Source organism: Vulpes vulpes, chromosome 15, assembly GCF_048418805.1.
Source record: "Vulpes vulpes isolate BD-2025 chromosome 15, VulVul3, whole genome shotgun sequence".
Lineage (NCBI taxonomy): Eukaryota > Metazoa > Chordata > Mammalia > Carnivora > Canidae > Vulpes > Vulpes vulpes.
This window is the reverse complement of record NC_132794.1, coordinates 44393763-44412556: the sequence shown is the minus strand read 5'-3', so window position 1 is coordinate 44412556 and position 18794 is coordinate 44393763. Positions and strand designations below refer to the sequence as shown.

General features: G+C 43.8%; 2 protein-coding genes across 21 annotated transcripts in view; one reads left to right on the top strand and one right to left on the bottom strand.

Annotated features, from left to right (window-relative positions):
* Positions 1 to 853, bottom strand: part of LOC112919805 (uncharacterized) — a 66094-nt gene extending 65241 nt beyond the window's left edge. For 3 of the 8 annotated variants that reach the window (XR_011997318.1, XR_011997320.1, XR_011997321.1), the window contains exons 1-2: positions 327 to 464; positions 1 to 115 (exon numbers count right to left, since the gene is read on the bottom strand). Coding sequence is in view for 2 of the 8 variants with exons in the window: in XM_072738223.1 (XP_072594324.1) it covers positions 1 to 115; positions 327 to 485; positions 633 to 663 (305 nt within the window). In the remaining 6 variants the exon portion in view is untranslated. Of the gene's footprint in view, positions 116 to 326; positions 486 to 632 lie in introns of those variants that run through there. The other 5 variants (XR_011997316.1, XR_011997317.1, XM_072738223.1 and 2 more) reach the window with 5 other exon arrangements.
* Positions 1 to 18794, top strand: part of MEIS2 (Meis homeobox 2) — a 207155-nt gene that overhangs the window by 164 nt on the left and 188197 nt on the right. For 4 of the 13 annotated variants that reach the window (XM_025998432.2, XM_025998436.2, XM_025998430.2 and 1 more), the window contains exons 2-7: positions 1199 to 1431; positions 3102 to 3243; positions 3914 to 3964; positions 4936 to 4986; positions 5758 to 5907; positions 16346 to 16460. In XM_025998432.2, coding sequence (XP_025854217.2) covers positions 1199 to 1431; positions 3102 to 3243; positions 3914 to 3964; positions 4936 to 4986; positions 5758 to 5907; positions 16346 to 16460 — 742 coding nt within the window. Of the gene's footprint in view, positions 1 to 347; positions 534 to 1198; positions 1432 to 3101; positions 3244 to 3913; positions 3965 to 4935; positions 4987 to 5757; positions 5908 to 16345; positions 16461 to 18794 lie in introns of those variants that run through there. The other 9 variants (XM_072738219.1, XM_072738221.1, XM_072738217.1 and 6 more) reach the window with 4 other exon arrangements.

Genomic DNA, 18794 nt, shown 5'->3' with positions numbered 1-18794 from the left:
CTAGATATAAATCCTCTGCTAAGAGGGGCCTGCCCCGGTGCCTCCTCTCCCTGCAACGCTGCTGCTGCTGCTGCTGCTGCTGCTGCTGCTCGCTGCTCGGTGATGGCGGCCAGTGCTTAAAAACATAGCAGCAGAATTATTCACCGGCTTTTCCCCCCCGTGCCTCTGCGTGTGTGCGAGTGTGTGTGTGCGCGCGTGTGTGCGTGTCCGGGCGCGCGTGTCCCAGCGCTGTGCGAGCGGGCGGGCGGGCGGGCGGCGAGCGCGGGCGAGCGGCGGGTGTGTGCGCGTGCAGTCGCTACCCGCTTTCGCCTCGCTCCAGCTCTCACCCCGGCAGCGCGAGTCCCCCGGTCCTCCTGCCGCCGCCGCCGCTGCTGCTGCGCCGCTGCCGCCGCTGCTCCCGCGGCTCGGGGCGGGCACGGGCTGCGGAGGAGCCGCCGCCGCCGCGCTGCCGCAGCCTAGACTAGCCTGGGCTGCTTGTTTTGTCTCTGAAATTGACAAGGACGCGGGGAATCGGCGGCTAAATAATGTTTCTGGTAACTTTCACGTTATTCCCCCCCTCCCCTCCGCTCCCTGCCCCCGGGGAGGCTCCGGCCCCAGCCATCCCTCGCCCTCGGCGTCCTCCTCCTGGTTACCAGCGTTTTCCTTCTCTTTATTTTGTTTCATTTCGCGTTTTGATTTATTGGATCCTCGGGAGGAGGCGGAGGGGGGTTAGGGGTGGGATCCGGGGCTTCCTCCTCCGCCAGCTCCGCGTCCCCCTGGGTCGGCTCGCCCCGGCTCTGCTGCCTCCCGCCCGGGCCGGACCTCCCGGCGCCCCCTCCGCCCCCGGCCTCGCTGCTCGCTGCTCCCCTCTCCCTCCTCTAAACACTTTTTCATTTTACGATTTAAGAACATTTCCCCCCCAGACACACACACACACCCCTCCGGCCCGCCCTCCCTCCCCCCGCAACTTTCAACTCGTTGTTTCGGCCGGTTTGGTTTCTGTGTGTTCAACTCGTGCTCGGTACTTTTCTCCTTTCTGACTTTGTTTTTATTTCTCCCTCCCTCTCTGTCCCTTCCTTTCCTCTTTCTCTTCCCACCCCCCCCCCCTCCTCCTCCTCCTCCTCCCCATTCCTTTCCCACTTCTCTCCCGGCTTCTCTTCCCGTGCCCGCCCGGCTGTCCCCGGCCTCCCGCGCCCCCTCCCCTCGCCGGGCCCGACAGTACGATGAGCTGCCCCACTACGGCGGGATGGACGGAGTAGGGGTGCCCGCGTCCATGTACGGAGACCCTCACGCGCCGCGGCCGATCCCCCCGGTTCACCACCTGAACCACGGGCCGCCGCTCCACGCCACGCAGCACTACGGCGCGCACGCCCCGCACCCCAATGTCATGCCGGCCAGCATGGGATCCGCTGTCAACGACGCCTTGAAGCGGGACAAGGACGCGATCTATGGGTAAACCAACCCCCCTCCCCCCGACCCAGCGTGTACTGTTTGTGAGCGCGAGTGTGTGTTCGTCTCTGTGGGAGTTGAGGGGATGGTCGACCAAGTGGGGAGCTATTTCTGCAGGGGAGGGGGGGTGGGAACCGCTTTGCCTGCAGAAAGCTCGGAGACCGGGGCCTGCTCCTCTTCGCCTAAGTGTAAGTCCCCGAAAGATAAGGCTTCCCCCACCCGCACGACCCTGTCACTCCGGTCCCCACCGCCCCGAGTGACTTGAGTCCTGAGAATTCTGCCAGGGCCTTCTCCCCAAGGACGGGATTCCTGGCCAAAGGACGCAGCACTGGTCCTTCCCGGCCCCCTAACAGAGGCCTTGACGGAGGAGAAAGTTTCCTACCGATAAGGAGCAACTTTGGGGTTTTGTTTTGTTTTGTTTTTGGCTTGTTTGTTTGTTTGGGTTTTTGGTTTGGGTTTGGGGTGTTTTTTTTTTCTTTCTTTCTTTTCTTTCTTTCTTTCTTTTTCTTTTTTTCCTCCTCTGTTTCCTACCGGGAGTCTGGGAGTCACTAAATGCAGCCTGAGCTGGGATCAGAGCTGCTTCTATCGGCCAGGAAGTCCTAATCACCCACTTCTTAATTCTCTGCAAATAAAGGGGGTAGACCTTGACGTGCCCCCGGGTGGAAGGGACTTGGTGCTTGCATAGAGCTGCTCTAAGGAGGAGTGAGGGAGATGGCTAGGAATTACGTATTTTACATTCGGAGAGAACTCGGAGAGGCGTGGAGGTGCACGGTCCCAGAGTGGACCACTGGTGCTGTAGAGTAGGTGGGGAAGGCGGCGGTTTGCGAGGGGAGGGGACGCTCGGTCAACGGCCACTGAGCCTGAAGCCAGAGGCCGCAAGCATCCCGAAGGGTAGCTAAACCGCCCCGAGGAACACAAAGGGCAGACGCGCACGCACACTTCCAAGTTTTAACACTCAATGTATTTATTTTTGCCTGCTGGAGAAATGTGGTCTTTGGAAGGAAGCTCCTCCGCGTCTCACATTCCTATTATTTTGTGTGTGTCCCCCCCCCCCCCATACACACAAGGGTTTTACTAGAAGTAGAGCAAACAAGTTTGTAAGGCAAGAGGGTGAAGAGGTTGGAAGAGCACTCTCTCCGATTTAGATGTAGGAAATAACACTTCGGGTGTATATATAGGTGAAGCCTTCGGCCTCCTTCGAAATAACCATTAATTTGCAGAGTTAAAGCAATTCTTAAAAAAAAAAATTTTTTTTTTTTTTCACAAAGTGTTCCTTTCTCGAGAGGTCAGGGCTGGGGATGAGGGGGTTGGTTCGGCGGCCTCCGTAGTGTGGGGATTGGGTCTGGATCAGCCCGAGCCCCAGACCGCCTAAGCTGCTTGGATGTTTCATTACCTCCAACGGAGGCTTTTCTTACTTGGCGGGCTGAAGTGGCCAGGGGCTTCTCCGTCTCCATCTGAGGGGCTCCTGAGCTCGGGGGGGGAGGGCCAGGCCGTTTTTCCTTTCTGTTTCTGGCCCAGGCTCGGCTGGCTAAGGAAGGGTTGTAAAGTGTGGTGCGTGCCTGTTTTATTAAAGAAGGAATCCGAACCCTCCAAACTTGTTGATTACAGTTCTTGCTCCTTCCCCTCTGCACCCCGTCTCCGTGTGTGTGTCTCTGCGTGGCGCTGCCCGTTAGGCACCCGTTGTTTCCTCTGTTAGCTCTGGTCTTTGAGAAGTGCGAGCTGGCGACCTGCACTCCCCGGGAACCCGGAGTGGCCGGCGGAGACGTCTGCTCCTCCGACTCCTTCAACGAGGACATCGCGGTCTTCGCCAAGCAGGTCCAACCTTCTTGACCCACTCACCCTCCTGCAGACCCTCACCCCCCCCCCCCCCCCTTCCCTCGGAGCTGTACATGAAAGAGGAGGAAAAGGCAGGGACACCCGATCTGTTCCTCTGGCCCAGCCTGTGCTCTTCGCCTCCTCCCCATCCCTGAGCCTGGAGGCGAATTGGAAGCGGAGATAAATATGGGTGTTTGTTTTCCCCCCCAGCCAGGAATACAGGGGCTCGACCCTCGAATTAAAGTTGACCTGCTCCTAATCTGGGGCTTGGCCTTTTCCCCCGCCTGCAGCTACTTGAACAAGTATTGGGGATAGGGCCTGGGAGGGTAGGAAGCTGGGCGCCTCGTGGGGCGGTGCGCGCCGGGCGCTAAGGTGAGGGAGGCCGAGAGCCACAGCCCCTTAGACGGCTGCAGAAGGGGGTGCTCGGCCCAGAGTTCCCAGCTACGGCATTGCAGTCCCAGGCACCCCTTAGTAGGGCGAGGAGTTGAAGGCCCCAGAACTTTTTCAAGCGAACCCACCAATCTAGGGCACTGGTTTGTTTCCTGCCTTTTACCAAAGCCCCTCGACTCTTCCCGGCCATATACCCGCGCACACAGTGTAGTCCGTGACAGCGTTGCTCTTCTTCTAGGTTGGGGTGGTAGTTCACTTTGGCTTTCCCTGCTTCCTACAGGTTCGCGCTGAAAAGCCACTTTTTTCCTCGAATCCAGAGCTGGACAACTTGGTAAGGCTCGCCGTTTCTTGCCTTTCCCCAGCCTGCCCGCCCCCCCCCACCCCTACCTGGATGCACCCACTTTCCCCCCCGGAACTCCGGGCAGTTGGAGCAGAGCCCTCTTTTGCAGCTCGGGAGCGACAGGGAGGAAGGGAACAGCTTAGAGCCCCCCCGCAAGGGAGATGGGAGGTGAGAGGTGGGGATGGACCTCCGGAAAGCGGAGGCCGGGGAGCAGCAAGCGGGGACACAGCGCCCCGATTGCGAGCAGGGGATGGATGAGTCCCAGATCTCGGCTGCGAGGAGTGAGCGATTTCCTCTGTTTGCCAGGGTAGGCAGCCGAGCCCCCGGCAGCTCACCCGAAGGAAGTAACCGCTGGCGCAGCGGCGGAGGGCGGGCGGGGAGATGGGGGAGGGACGCAGGGGGCAAGCGGGCGCGGGCCACTTTTAGGTGCGATTCTTTTGCTAATTTGCACAATTTCAATATTAAAAGTACTTAAATCCGTTTTCAAAGGCCTCGCTCCACCATTCATCTTGAGTATTTCCTTCTTTAGTAAGGACGGATTTCGCAGGGTGTGCTGTTCTAAAAAGCTTTCTCTGAAGAAGCGGATTTTTTTCTTTTTCTTTCTTTTTTTTTTTTTTTTTTTTAATTTGGCCTGAGGTCGAGAGAGGGGACGGTTAAAGACTCTGGCGGAGAAAGAAGGCCTGGCCTTGGAAAGCAGTCCTTACAAATAGCTCAGTGAACACAGGGGGCAGAGATACTAGATGCTTCGGCTCAGGTTGAGTCTGATTCCTACCCCGTGGCCAGTGAAGCAGAGATGATCAGTAATCATTTGGTTTTTCTGACGGTTTTTCAGCGTGTGGGTTTTGCCTGGCCACTTGCCTGTTTCTTCTCCCCAGTTCAATAACCTCAGCACCCCACCCCACCCCCACTCAGGACTTCTGAGTCACAGAGCCTTAACTCCACACTCTAAACTTTTCTTTCAGATGATACAAGCAATACAAGTACTAAGGTTTCATCTTTTGGAGTTAGAAAAGGTAAGCAGGAAATGACACTCCCCATTTTGATTTAGCCACTCTCCTTTCTTAGCTGACTTGGGATGTCTTTGAGCACCTGGAGGTTTTGAGCAACTTTGTTACCATGTCTGTCCTTGGGATTGCTCCTTCCCAAGGGTCTCAGAGGAAGGGTGAATTAGAACAGCCCTGCCTGCTTCCCCCTCCCGCCTTTTTCCCCAGGCATTCGGGATTATTTTGAAATGCAGCAAACCATTTGTGTTACTGGACATTCAGCCTGCTTGCATCTCTATTAGCTTAGCTCACCCTCAGACCAGACCAAGTGTTAGGTGCAAGTAGAGGGAATCATCCTCGCTGGGGTGTCTTTACATTGCTCTGCAGCTCAATCACTTTCCCCTGGAAACATACAAAACTCTTAGCTTATTGAATCGCAAATGCCAATGCTATTCCCAGTTCCAGTGTTTTAACATTTTGATGTTATCATCAAATGGGATTTTCCCCCTTGGACTCCCAGTCTGAACCCAGTTATTTCCAGTCCAGTTTTTTTTCTCTCTTTATTGTAACTTGTTGCTCAGGGAAGTCTCTGGAGAATAATATCTGCTGCAACAATTGCTCTATTGTTTCCTTGCCTTCAAGTATTACACCCATTAATTAGAGTTAGTTTGGAAGACATTGCACTGTTGCCCTTTCCACATGTAACCTTGCAACCTGATTTTTTTCCCCCTTTAAAAATGTAACAAAACAATAACAAGAACAATATAAGCTAAACCCTTCACCATGAACCCTCCTTTTTAGGTCCACGAACTGTGTGATAACTTCTGCCATCGGTACATTAGCTGTTTGAAGGGGAAAATGCCCATCGACCTTGTCATCGATGAAAGAGACGGCAGCTCCAAGTCAGATCATGAAGAACTTTCAGGCTCCTCTACAAATCTCGCTGACCATGTAAGTCTGAGAGCCCTTTGGCATTCTTTTGAGATCACTGGCTAAAGCATTAAAAAAAAAAAAAAAAAAAAAACAACCAAACAAACAAACAAAAAAAAAACTTGTAACAATTAGCTGAGCTCAAACTTAGTTTTCTTTTTAAATGATCTGGTCTCTTGGTTGGGGGGTGGGTGTCTTTTCTCCCTTTCACACTACCTCTGCCCTACCTTTCCTCTTCGTTTTGCCCTTTCCTGGCCCCCTTTCTTATTTATGTGGCGAACCAAAGAGACCAGGGAGTTGATAGAGTGATTTGTGCTCTTCATGTGTAAAGTTTCCTGCATTTGGTGGCTTGAGTGTTAGCAAATTGTCTGTTTGATATGGTGCCTGCTACCTTCTCTGCCTTCTCAACTCTGTGTAATCAGTGCAGCAGGGACAGAGAGGCAAGTCAGCTAGCTGGGGGGGGGGGGGAGGGGGGGGAGGTGCGGAACTGAACGATGAGAGGAACTGGGGAGGGGGGCTGCTGACTTCCAGGGTCTCATAGAGTGACAATCCTGAGAATTATTGGCAACCTTGCATTGCATTCGAAATAAAAGGAGTGAACACATTATGATTCTCTGAGCTTTTGCTCTGTAGAAACTTATTGTCAGTATATGGACTTATTGCCAAGCGCCTGAAGCATCTTCATAATAAAAGACAGTAACTTTGATGAAACAATTATTCACAATGTAATACACAAAGCTGAAGGGAACTGCGATTGAGTAACCATAGGTTAGTGGTTGAATTTTAACACTTAAACAGTTGGTGAATGAAGACAGAGTAGTAAGGAATGACTGTGTATGTCAGGCCAGGATGGGAGATTTCTTTCTATTCTCTGTGTTTAATCCTATTTTGGAACTGATCTAGGGACTCTGATGCAAAAAAAAAAAAAAAAAAAAAAAAAGAAAGGAAGAAAGAAAGAAAAAAAGCATATGTAGTGAGACTGAAAATTTGAAAAAGAAGCAAAGAGAAGAAAGATTGCAGCTGGTAGGAAAGGCAAGAGTGGCAAGGTTAAAGAGTGGGTGTGAACAGCAGTTTATTTATAGGAACTCAAGCTGGGGGTGGGGGACAGGGTGTCTATAGATTATATTCAATTGAGCTTACAACCTAAGCGATATAGGCTATAGTCTAATAATTTGCTGGCTGAAATATTAATTTAACACTTTGTGGAGTTAAACAGGCTTCGAAGCTTGAAGGCAGTTTGCATCCCCCCCCCCCCCAATTCCTGGGTGTTAACAGGAATGGATTGAGATGCCTTGAGAATAAGCCTTCTATGAGGTTCTTTATCTCCCCCCACCCCCCCAAAAAAAAGTTTTGAAATACACAGTCATATATTTTAATTATTAGCCTTTGTACTGTATAGAAAGCCAGCCTAAGAACAAAAGTTAAAAAAAAAACAAACAAACACAAAAAACCCTCAATCCTGGTTGTCTAGTTCTGAGACAGAATAAATACTATGGCGTTGAAAGCTCCTGTGCCCATCTTTTATTCTTGGCTTTTTCCATCATGATGGGGGGAACTTCGAGGGGCTCTTTTGTATTTCAGTGTATTAATAACTAAAATCAAAAGGGTGCAGCAAGCAGCTATGAAAAGTTTACTTGCTGCTGTGTGGCTATATGATGAGGATTGTTGTCTACAAGGCATGACACCACCTTAGAAATATGTGTTGTTGTTGTAATTTATTTGTTTATTTTCATCACTTCCTGTTTCTCAATTCAAATACATTCTGCAATGTTGGAGGAATGGGAAGGCGTCTAGTTACATGGTTTATAGAATGAGAGGTTCACAGTTATCTGCAGGCAGAAACGTTTCTTGTGACATTTCTAGGGGTCTTGACTACTTGGTTTTCTAGAATAGTTTCTTGGCAATTGCTTTTCAAGTGGATATGTGTAACTAGAACATGCAGATGTTTACATAGAAGAGATGAGATAAACTAGGCTGTTTAGGGTATTGGCTGATAGTGCCAATTTATGAAACTATCGTAATATTTAAATTACACTCAGAAAGGAAGTGGCACCTAAGAGGATAGCGCTTTAATAATTTAACAATCATCATCTTTGGATAAAAGAGTCAACTGTAACATTTGTTGCTCCTCTTTCAGGCCCCCAATCAAGTAAAGATGACAACTGATTTATTTTGAACCCATGAGGGCTTGCCACCTCATTGGGCATCATAATTTAAAGCCTTTTATTTCCTGGAGATCTGAACTATAACATTTTTACTTTAGCCCCCTGCTATTTGTTTTGAAAGGAAGCAAGAATTTGTTCCGCCAGGCACACCGAGGGGGAAATGACGAGATTTGCTGCAGACTTGAATTTGATGCAGGAGGGGAAAGAAGACCTTGTGGGGCTTTCACCATTTTTTTATCTTTTTGTACCAGAGGTGCATGGGTTATATGTTCATTTTCAAGGCGTCTCCCTCCAAAGTGAATTTGCTTATGTTTCTGCCTCTCCTGCAAATGTACCCTCCCTTCACCACCACCACCACCACCACCCACCAGAAAGGGGAAAATACTGCAGCACTACTACCTGAAAGGTGGTATGAGTGGACACTTTCAGCATGCAAATGTGTCCAATTTGAATCTCCAGGTTTATTTTTTCATTTGCTTTGATATGCATATTTAATACATTGCCCCAGGCTAGATCTCATTTGGTGCACGCTGGGGCAGGGGTGATGATGAGCCACTTCAGAAGGACAGAGACAGCGTGTTGTTTTCTCTGTGTTATCTGTTGGCCCACCATTCTGATCTGCTGCGCTTCCTCGTGGTTTTATTTGCACATGAAATGCCGAGAGCATTTCAACTTATTGGCTATGAATAATGACAGCTAAAAAAGAAGTGTAGTTTAATTTGTTGTGTGCCAAGGTTTCTCTTGTGGAGGTGACAGTTTGTGACAGCTGTTTGACACCCCCAAAACACATACACCTCTATACTTATTAAGTGGTATCAGGCTGCATTGTGTGTGTGTGTGTGTGTGTGTGTGTGTGTGTTCAAGGAAGGGATGGGCAAGGAAAGAGAGAGAGTGAAATAAAAGAATAAATGTGCAATTTTGTGTAGTGGAAAGCAGAGAGAAAAGCGTCAGGAACAAGATATTAGGTGCCGAAATAGACTTCTATTTTCATACTGAAAAATTTGCAAAGAAAACCAAATGAAAGTAATTGCTACAAATATCTTGAAAGCAAGTATTTTTGGCAGGCTTTTAAGAATGAGTTTTATATACTATTACATGGTAAATCAGGCTGTTGTCATGCCGATTTCACATTCTGTAATTTTATGTAAATAATCTGATGTAACACTGATAAAAATACAACCAGAGTGTCCTAACCTTTCATATGTTACATTCATTAGATATACTGAACTCGTTCATTTATTATCGGCATTTACATGATGGGCATGATGATAAAAAAAAAAAGTTTGGAATTAAATAGAAAATGAAATTTGCCACTTTGGCTCCTAGTTTGTTTTTAGTAAATCCATGATGAATACTTATGTTTTTATATTATAATATAGTTTATTTTATATTCTTATTCAACGTGAGAGTAATTGTTATTGGTGGAAAACAACTATTACAGTATTCTTTGGAATATTGGGAAGAAGAAAATAAGACGGTTAAAGGAAATAGAACTCTGTTTTCCAGCTGCAAGTCATGTTAGGTTTCCCAGACATCCAAATTTATTATGTTTAAAATAAACATGTCAAGAAACCAATTCTTTAAAAAAAAAAAAAACTTTCCAACTTGAAAACTATTGTGGAATATTCATATTTCTCCTAGTCTGTAGTATTTCTAAATAATAGGTGATATCCACATTTTCTACTTTACATAGATCTAGCCTTTAAATCTAGTGCAGCCAAATAAAATATATCTTTACATTTACATTCAAAGATCTCACATATGTCTAGAACAGTGTTAGATAAATGAAATATATCTGTTTGAAATACATTTTCTGAGCCAGGCTTTATTTGCCTGAAGTGCATACAGCTCTATTATTATTGGTAATTAATGTTCCTAAGGATCTCGTCTTATTTATTTATTTCTTTTCGGATGAATTAAAGATAGGAAAGAAAATACAACTTTATCTGTTAATAGTTCATGACAGGTGCCTTAAAATTGTCTAACTCTGATAATACGATTAATAAAAAAATGTTAATTTCTATGTTGAAAGCTCTATAAATTAAGATGTGCTTTTTTTTTTTTTGCGTCTCTGAATATGTCAAGTTTATTGATCTATATACAGCTTTTAAAAATAGGTTAAGTTGAGGGGAGAATCCCCAGAACCTTGTCGCTGATGGAATACAGGCCAACGTCTAGCAGGGATTAGGCAGCAAGGTGAGGGGCAGTAGCCTTAGGTGATTATAAAATATCAAGGTGAAAATAATGCGATTTGATAATAATATTAATAATACAGATGATTTATTTTATCAGATAGTCTCTTAAATTCTAGTATGAGATTAGACCTTGTGGTGTGTTATCCAAGGTCTCCAGGGACCCATTCCAGGAAAGTTCTGTCTCTGAGTTCTATCCACCAGCGCAACATGGCGGGGTCACGAGTTCTCTGTTGTTATTGTTATGCAGCTTCTAAAGGTTGGTTGTTGTGTAGCTTCTGAAGGTTGGTTGTTGTGTAGTTTCTGAAGGTTGATAGCTCTTCTGTCAATTTTCCATTCAAAAGAATTATATTATTTAAATTACTTCGGTTGTGCAGTTGAAGTATGTTTGCAGGGTAACTGTGATGAGATGAGATTAAACAAACACTTGACAACCACTGACATTCACTATCAGATGAAAATTTTGATATTTTAAAAAATTGATTTCCTATTTTTTTCAGACTGAACATTTTATGGAATTTCCCAATGCAATTCAGAATTATTGGAAACATTTTATAATACGATGGTATACCAACAAAACAAGAAATTTCTCTTTTTTCTAAAAGTTGCTCCATTAAATAGAGGGATTCTTTTTTTTTTTTTTAATTTTGGTATTTGTTTTTGGAATTTGCAGAGAGTACCTGCCACTTCTTTGAGAGCTACTCACATATTAATTCCCGAAGCTTAATAAAGGTGGAAGCAGGGAGATGAGGGAAAGACCCCAGCTCTATTTACATTTTTAAAGAGTGAGTCCATGTTATGAAAGCATACATGGTTCTCTTGAGTTCTTATGTCAACTTTAGAATAATGAAGTTGAAATTTCAACATTTTTTCAAACCATATGATTAACGCTTTTAACTTCTGTAGGCTTGACTAGCTCATGATAGGAATCCTCATCTTATTCAAAAAAAATATTTTTTGCACAATGTTAATGAGGAACTAAAACATCATAAAGTCATAGGGAATGTGTTACATATTAATTACGTGCGGTGATGCAAGCGTATCTTGCCTTTGTTGTTTAAACATATTGAGTCAGATTAGTTTTGTGTGCTTCATTTGCTGGTTAAAATATCTTTATATATGTTTACTATTGCTTTCTACCTACAAGCATATATTCTGAATTACTACTCTATTGTCCAAGTTCATATATATATTCTGACTTGGTGTTATAGATCATGTTTTAGAAGTGTCTGAGTTCATATATATATTCTGACTTGGTGTTATAGATCATGTTTTAGAAGTGTAGATTTTAGCAAATCAAATGCTTATTTTAAAGTATTTTTTTAATAATAGAAATAAGAAGTAGCAGTGACCTTAGGGATTATCTGGCCTAACTTCTTAATTTTAAAGAGATAAAGGAAACCAGTCCCAGGGAAATGAAGTGCATCACTTGCTTAAGGCTGCACATTCAGTTAGAGGTGGCACCCTAGTGTCATAATTCGAATCTAATGCTCTCTTTCTCCTATATCACATCCACTGAATCACCTTTTCATTTGGGGTCTAAGATGAGTTTTGGATTATTTTAGATAGAACCCGTATGTAGTGTGGCTTTTTTTTTTTTCTTTTTGAAGCCTAATACATTTTACTTCCCCAGTCAGTTTTGTATTTATTTAGAAACACTCATACATTTTACTCCATTGTCTTTTTGCAACGGGAGAACCATGAGCATTGTGGGATCGTTTAAACAGGGCAATACCGCCAGTTCACGAGGACTTATTAAGTATTTTCCTATGGGCAGGTCCCCACTGCAATGCCATAGTGGTATAAAATGTTACAATTCCCACCATATCTGCAATCTCAACAAAAGAGGCACGTGCATGTTTTGCTTCCTATGCCCAGAGACTCCTGTCCTATCCATGCTCTTTCCCAGATTTAGCAAAAACCAGTGATGGTGCTACATCTTTCCTTTCCTTTCCTTTCCTTTCCTTTCCTTTCCTTTCCTTTCCTTTCCTTTCCTTTCCTTTGCTTTCCTTTCCTGTTCTTTCCTTTCCTTTCCTTTCCTTTCCTTTCCTTTCCTTTCCTTTCCTTTCCTTTCCTGTTCTTTCCTTTCCTTTCCTTTCCTTTCCTTTCCTTTCCTTTCCTTTCCTTTCCTTTCCTTTCCTTTCCTTTCCTTTCCTTTCCTTTCCTTTTCTTTCTTTTCTTTTCTTTTCTTTTCTTTTCTTTTCTTTTCTTTTCTTTTCTTTCTTCTTTCTTTTTTTTTTTAATTTCAAGGGAGAAAACACTGGCAGAATTGTGTTTTCTAGGGAAAGCTGTGTGTAAATGAGAAACAGAGAAGAGCAGCAGAGTGATCTCCTGTGGCCCCGCTACTACAAGCACTCCCCAGCTTGTCTCATGCTTTTATATTAATTACAACTTGCATTATCAGCTGTGAGTCTGTAGCCCAGCAAATAGAAAATACTGCCCCTGGAGACCTAGCTTCTTATATCTATTTTCCATCTCCTTCTATTGTGTTCCACTCAGTATTCACTGCTTTTCTCCTGCTAACACTGCTCTTTAACACAATTACGTCAGAGCAAGAAGAGAACCATATTTGACTCCCAATTATTAAAACCACTGGGAATAGAAACATGTTCACTCCTTGCCCTCGGGTGTCTTCATGATACTTCAGTTGGAGAACAGGACGCATGTAGTGGAATGCATGTACCTGAGTGCTCACCCACACTCAGAGAGCATTTCTCTGTATTTTGTACATACATCATGTGTTTCACCTGCTTTCATCCGCCACTTTGGTTTCAAAATTCACTAAACTTCTGCATATAATTTGGCAGAAAGCCAGGCAGTTATTCTTGAAGGATGTAAATTTGGAGAGCATCTAGGGAGGAAGAAAGAGGTTGTGATACAAATAAATATTTCAGTCTAGGGGGAAAAAAAATAGTGTTATGGGTAAAGGGTTATATTTTATCTGTCCATGTAGGTTGTGGGTTTTTTATGACCAGGAAGGTAGCAGTTTTTTATGGACCAGATTATCAGCGTTTGTCTTTGGATATGATCAAGTCACCATGGTGTAGCTGGATATGGACAACTTTGGGGTAACTCCACAGCCCCGAAGCCCCAGAGAAATCCATCTGTTTTTTTCTACTTTCAAATGAGATGAATGCCATGGTACTCCTGAGTTTGTGTCAGTCTCTCAAATGGGTCATGGTACTCAAGACACTCTATGGAAATAACACCCTCTTACACTTGTTGGGGACAGCATTTTTGAGGATGTGAGGGAGGAAAGAGGAGAGACAGGGGCATGGTATGTTAAATAGTAAACAGGAGCAAATTTTAGAACCTGGCTGAAAAACCAAAGGCCCAAGTCGCTCAGAGGAATCAGCTGCCTTTAAAGTAATATTTGCTTATATGGCTAATTTTTCACCCCTTTGGTTTAGAAAGCACCCCCTCCAAAAACCATTGAAGGAAGTTACACTGAATTGTACATTAATAAGGTCTGTCTTTAAAAACACGGCACAGGTTTGACTATTCAGGACAAACCAGTATTTTCAGTTGCAGGAAGTCCCTTTGAGCAGCAGCTTCAAGTCACTGTAGTGCCCAAATCAAAAGATTTGACCCAGCTTCATTTGAATGATGATATAATGGTTGTTGGATGACATTTACCTTAAAACATAGTTGAGATGTTAGTGGTTAATTATTGTAATTTTCATGAGGGATAAGGAGCTTTTATAGCAGCTGCTTAATAAAAAGCCTGCAGTGCATAAAATTAACATCACTTACTGTATACACTGAGAAGTTTAGCCTAGGCCAAGGTGATTCAGTTATTTCATTTTCTGATAGAAGGCTCTAGCCAGTGTTCTTGTAGGACCAACTCATGCCATGTTCCCTCCCTCCCTCCCTTCCTTCCTTCCTTCCTTCCTTCCTTCCTTCCTTCCTTCCTTCCTTCCTTCCTCCCTCCTTCCTTCCTCTCTCTCTCTTTCTTTCTTTCTTTTTCTCTCTTTCTTTCTTTTTCTTCCCTCTCTCTTTCTTTTTTTTCATGTAATTCTTCTAGCTCTTTATCTGATTACCATCCAGCGAACAGCTGACACGAAGAGGCTGCAAAGCTTGAAGAGCCCCTGTATTCTTTTTTCTTTTTTTAAGATTTTATTTATTTATTCATGACAGACACAGAGAGAAGGCAGAGGTACAGGTAGAGGGAGAAGCAGGCTCCGTGCAGGGAGCCCGATCTGGGACTTGATCCCGGAAATCGGGGATCACACCCCGAGCCAAAGGTAGAGGCTCAACCTCTAAGCCACCCAGGCATCCTGAGCCCCTGTATTCTATTTGCCTTTAGCTTAAAACTATGGGAGTGGTTTCTAACTTAAATAAAAAGAAGAATCACAGGCATGACTTTGTCCCAACACAGGCAACACAGAACCTTGATTTTCATTTTGTTCTACTCCATTCTCTGATCTGCTTTCTAAAACGTACCTTTAGATATCCAGGCCTGTGCTGTATTTATGGCCATAAGATTTCTGCTTAGGATTTTCACTTTGAATCAGTTGCTATCAGATTTCTGCTTAGGATTTTCACTTTGAATCAGTTGCTATCAGTCTGGTAGCAGTGCCAGTACCATTAATTGATATGGATATTACTGATCTATAGAGTTTGGGGTCATTTCATCATCTTTCGAAAATGCTGAATGTGAATTTGCAGTCAGTTTGTAGACCTGTAGAGGGAAGAAAAGGGGGCTTTGTTGTTGTTGTCGTCCCAATTACGAATAGTCCCTTATTTTTGTCTCACAATGGTTTCTTGATTTTATTTTGATATAATTTTATATTCTATATATACATTAGAGTTGATGTAGAAGAAAATGATGGACTGAATTTCTTTTTCTGGATAAACTATATATAATGACACCATGGCAAGATTGCTTTCAGATGGTCAAGATGTTTGCATGTTGCCTATAGGCATGTCTGAATCCTTATTTACCAATTCTTATGAGAAGGAATTGCATAGTCTGAGAGACCGATGTTGTTTTATTTTGTTCCCAAAGAATCTCCCTGCACCCCACCCCCACCCCCACATAAGAATTTGCTCCCAGGAGATCTTTGGGCTTAGTTGAAGTCATCACATGCAGGTGACAAGTGTGCAGCTCTGGCCTTAAGGCTGGTCTGTTTCATGTACTGTTCCTACTCTCAGTTTCTGCCAGAGGAAATTCCATCTCTTGCCTGCCTTCATGTGGTGCTGATAAAGTCCTTCCTGTACATTAGAATTCCTGTTTTCCTTTAAGCAACAGCAGGGGATTGGGAATGATCAGGAAAGGGGAGGAGGAACAGGAGAAGAATACACTCAGCAAAGTAGCATGAGCTATAATTTCTGTTTGCCTCGCATGTCCTTTGAAATCAGTCATGCTTCCAGGAAAAAAAGCACTGCCCTGTGAATGTAAAGCTTCCATGGAGCTCACGTGAAAGTCCTGTCCAGTTTGTCAGATGGCTGACAGTTCATAGTTGTTTCATTTTGTTCATGAGTATCACTGTATCTGCTGGTTGTATAGTCAGTTGATAATTTTCAGAGTTCATTCAGGTTGGTTTAGGTCAATGCATCCAAAAGATGCAAAGGCTACCCTAGACTTTCTTGGATCTGTGGTTTTTTGTTTTTGTTTTTGTTTTTTAAGGGAGTCATTGGGTTTTGTAGTTGTTCTGTAATTAGTATCCAAGAGTACTGGCCTCTTTCTTGGAAGAGTGTGCCCCAATTAAGACAGCAAGAGTAGACCTGACTTCTAGATTTGTAAAAAACTCTTTTTTCCTGACTTTAAAAATTAACTTTATTGAGGTATAATTTGTGTGAAGGAATAGCACCCCTATTAAGTGTCTGTTTCAATTAGTTTAAACACATGTAATGTATACACCGATGTAACTAACCGTCACCTCATCAAGATTCTAGAGACTCTTTTTGTACTTTTGCTACCTATCCCTGAAAAGACAACATACCATAAGTGTGGGATCGATACATGCATAGTTCTGCAAATACTAACATGCATACATTTTTTTTTTTTTTTTGTCTCCGCTTCTACACCTTTCCTGTTGGTTCCTCACTTATGGCCGAAATGGTAACTGTGGAAAAAATCTCTTGGCATCCTGACATCAGAATCCTGCATCCTGGCGAGATCACGATGATGCAACCTCCACCCACTCAGCAGGCACCCCAGGGCCCTCCAGTGGGGGCCATGCTTCCCAGAGTGGAGACAACAGCAGTGAACAAGGTAAAAGGTCAAGGATTTTTCTTGTACAAAGTAGATGTAACTAAAATAACTTCAGTATTTTGTGATATCGGCACTTCTACCTCCCTGTAAACGGGAGAGGGGCAGGGTAGAGAGCTGGTACGTATTTCCTCTCAACTTATATTACTTAAAAAAAGAAAAGTCAAAGTGAGATGTCTAATCTTTAAGTGGACATTACAATAACAATTGATTAGTTCTGCCAATTCTTTTATAAATTTGGTTATCTACACTTTACTTCTGTGTGTGAGTAAATAGAATGACAGGCTTACTTTGCTGCTATTATGCACTAGTTGGAATTATTCTATAAGCGGGAGATTTTGTTTGCAATATCGACTATAGGACTACTCTGTAATCAGGCAATGATGCCTCTAACGCACATAAAATGCCAAAATATGTTCCTATGAGCTCTAGAAGTACTGTGTGAATTTTATATGGAATTTTATCTTGGGAAGATGGATTTTTGAAGTTCTTAGATCATTTGTCTCCATTTCCATCAGCCGACATGGTGACTTTTGTCACAGATCCTAAAAGTTAGAATAATCAGAGGGCAAGGGGGACGTCAACTGCAGATGACAAGGAAGCTGAGCGTGATTTAGAATAAATTTTACCATTTAAAACTCATCTATTGCACAGAGAGCAATTATATATTGGTAGGGATGACTCTTCTATAACTAAAATGATAATTTAAAGGAGGATGCATTATTGAATGTGGGCCAGGAAAGTATATAGATTTTACTTTTTAATATTTTACATTAGATGGTGTCTGATCTCCTAGGTCTATTTCATCTCTATTATGACTGTGTTTATGGCCACGATATTTAAGCATTAGACAGTCTTCCAAGTGGAGGACAGTTTAACAGCTTGAGCTGTAGTCATACATGCCATTTGAAAGAGGGTGGTTGATGTAGGGTGAGTGCCTTGAACTCCTCCAAGTTTCTGGCCACAGATGTTGGATTCCTAGTATTCAAGAAGGGTATAGAAAGAAACTTCTCTTCTAGGATGTCATTAACTGTGAATAGGTCCAAATTAGAATCTGGGTTGTTTGCAACTGATAAAGAAATGAAAATCCTCAGGTGGTAAATTGTGGAAAAACTTGGGAATTATATCTATTTAGGCTTACCTACTGTCTTTATTAGGCCAGTTATATTGCACATGAGAAAATCAAACTGGACGGTGTGTTGGAGATGGGGCGTACATAAATTCTTTGGATCTGCAGAGCAATGGCTTAATTGTGGTTTCATGTCATGGTGATGGACTTCTCTGTGCGGTTAAATCTGGAAAGCTTTGAACGACTCCACCTTCCCTACCACCTTTAACTGCTGTAGCACAAAGGGTGAAATGTATCTATTAATAAAAACAAAACACCCTAAACACTGGACAAAAGAGGGGGAAAAGAGAAGCAGACTTAATGGTCTAATGAGGCTATCTTCCAAAGACTTGTTGTGTGTGAGGCTCGCTTTGACCTTTCACTTTGCTCAGGAGCCCAGCGCTTCATTTTTCACATTCTTGCAATTACGTTAACGCTTCAAGCATTTCTGACTCCAAGTCAGCTAGCAACACCAGGCATAACTCAACACTGTGAGTTTTTCTCCTCTCTGTAGATTCATTAACAGGTCACGAAGGTCCCAACTGAAATTTAAAACTGACTGGTTCTGTTGGGTTGGTTGAGTTATGGCAGGGGAGATAGCAGGAAAGGACCAGAGAGAAGGGGAGGGGGAGAGAGAAGACCCTGGGGTTTGGAGCTTGGGAAGAGTTACAGCAACAGGCAAGGCATGGAATTATAGTATTCTGGTTAGTTTTGTTTTGTTGTTTTTGGCCAGAAAAGGGAAAAGTTCTGAGCCGGATACCCTGGGTAAAAGCGAGGTACACAAACCTCTCTGTTGTGGGTAGCTGCACCCACTTATCCCATGTTGAAGGATTTGATCCCTGTAGGATTTTGTTCCTTTTATCCTATCTCCGTGGGATTAAAGAATGGACATGGTAGCTTATGTGTCCTGAGTATAATGGGAAGTCAGTCATGTTACCGTATTAAAGTGTGAGGGACAAAAAAAAGTTACGATTCCTGTGAAATGGGGAATGTTCTGGCATGGAGAATTTCCTACCTGGCTTACCACATTAGTGGTTCCCAAACACATGTTTTAGGGTATTCTGTTTGTTACAAGCAGACTAAATTTTCAAGGCCAGGCTTGGATGTATTTTGTCACACTCAGGCCTATATTAGTCTTCGAAACATGTATTTAAGGTATTTTGAAATTGGGCCCACTGAATTGTCCGGAGTAGCTTTCTGTGGGAAAGATTAATTATCTGCTTGAGGCA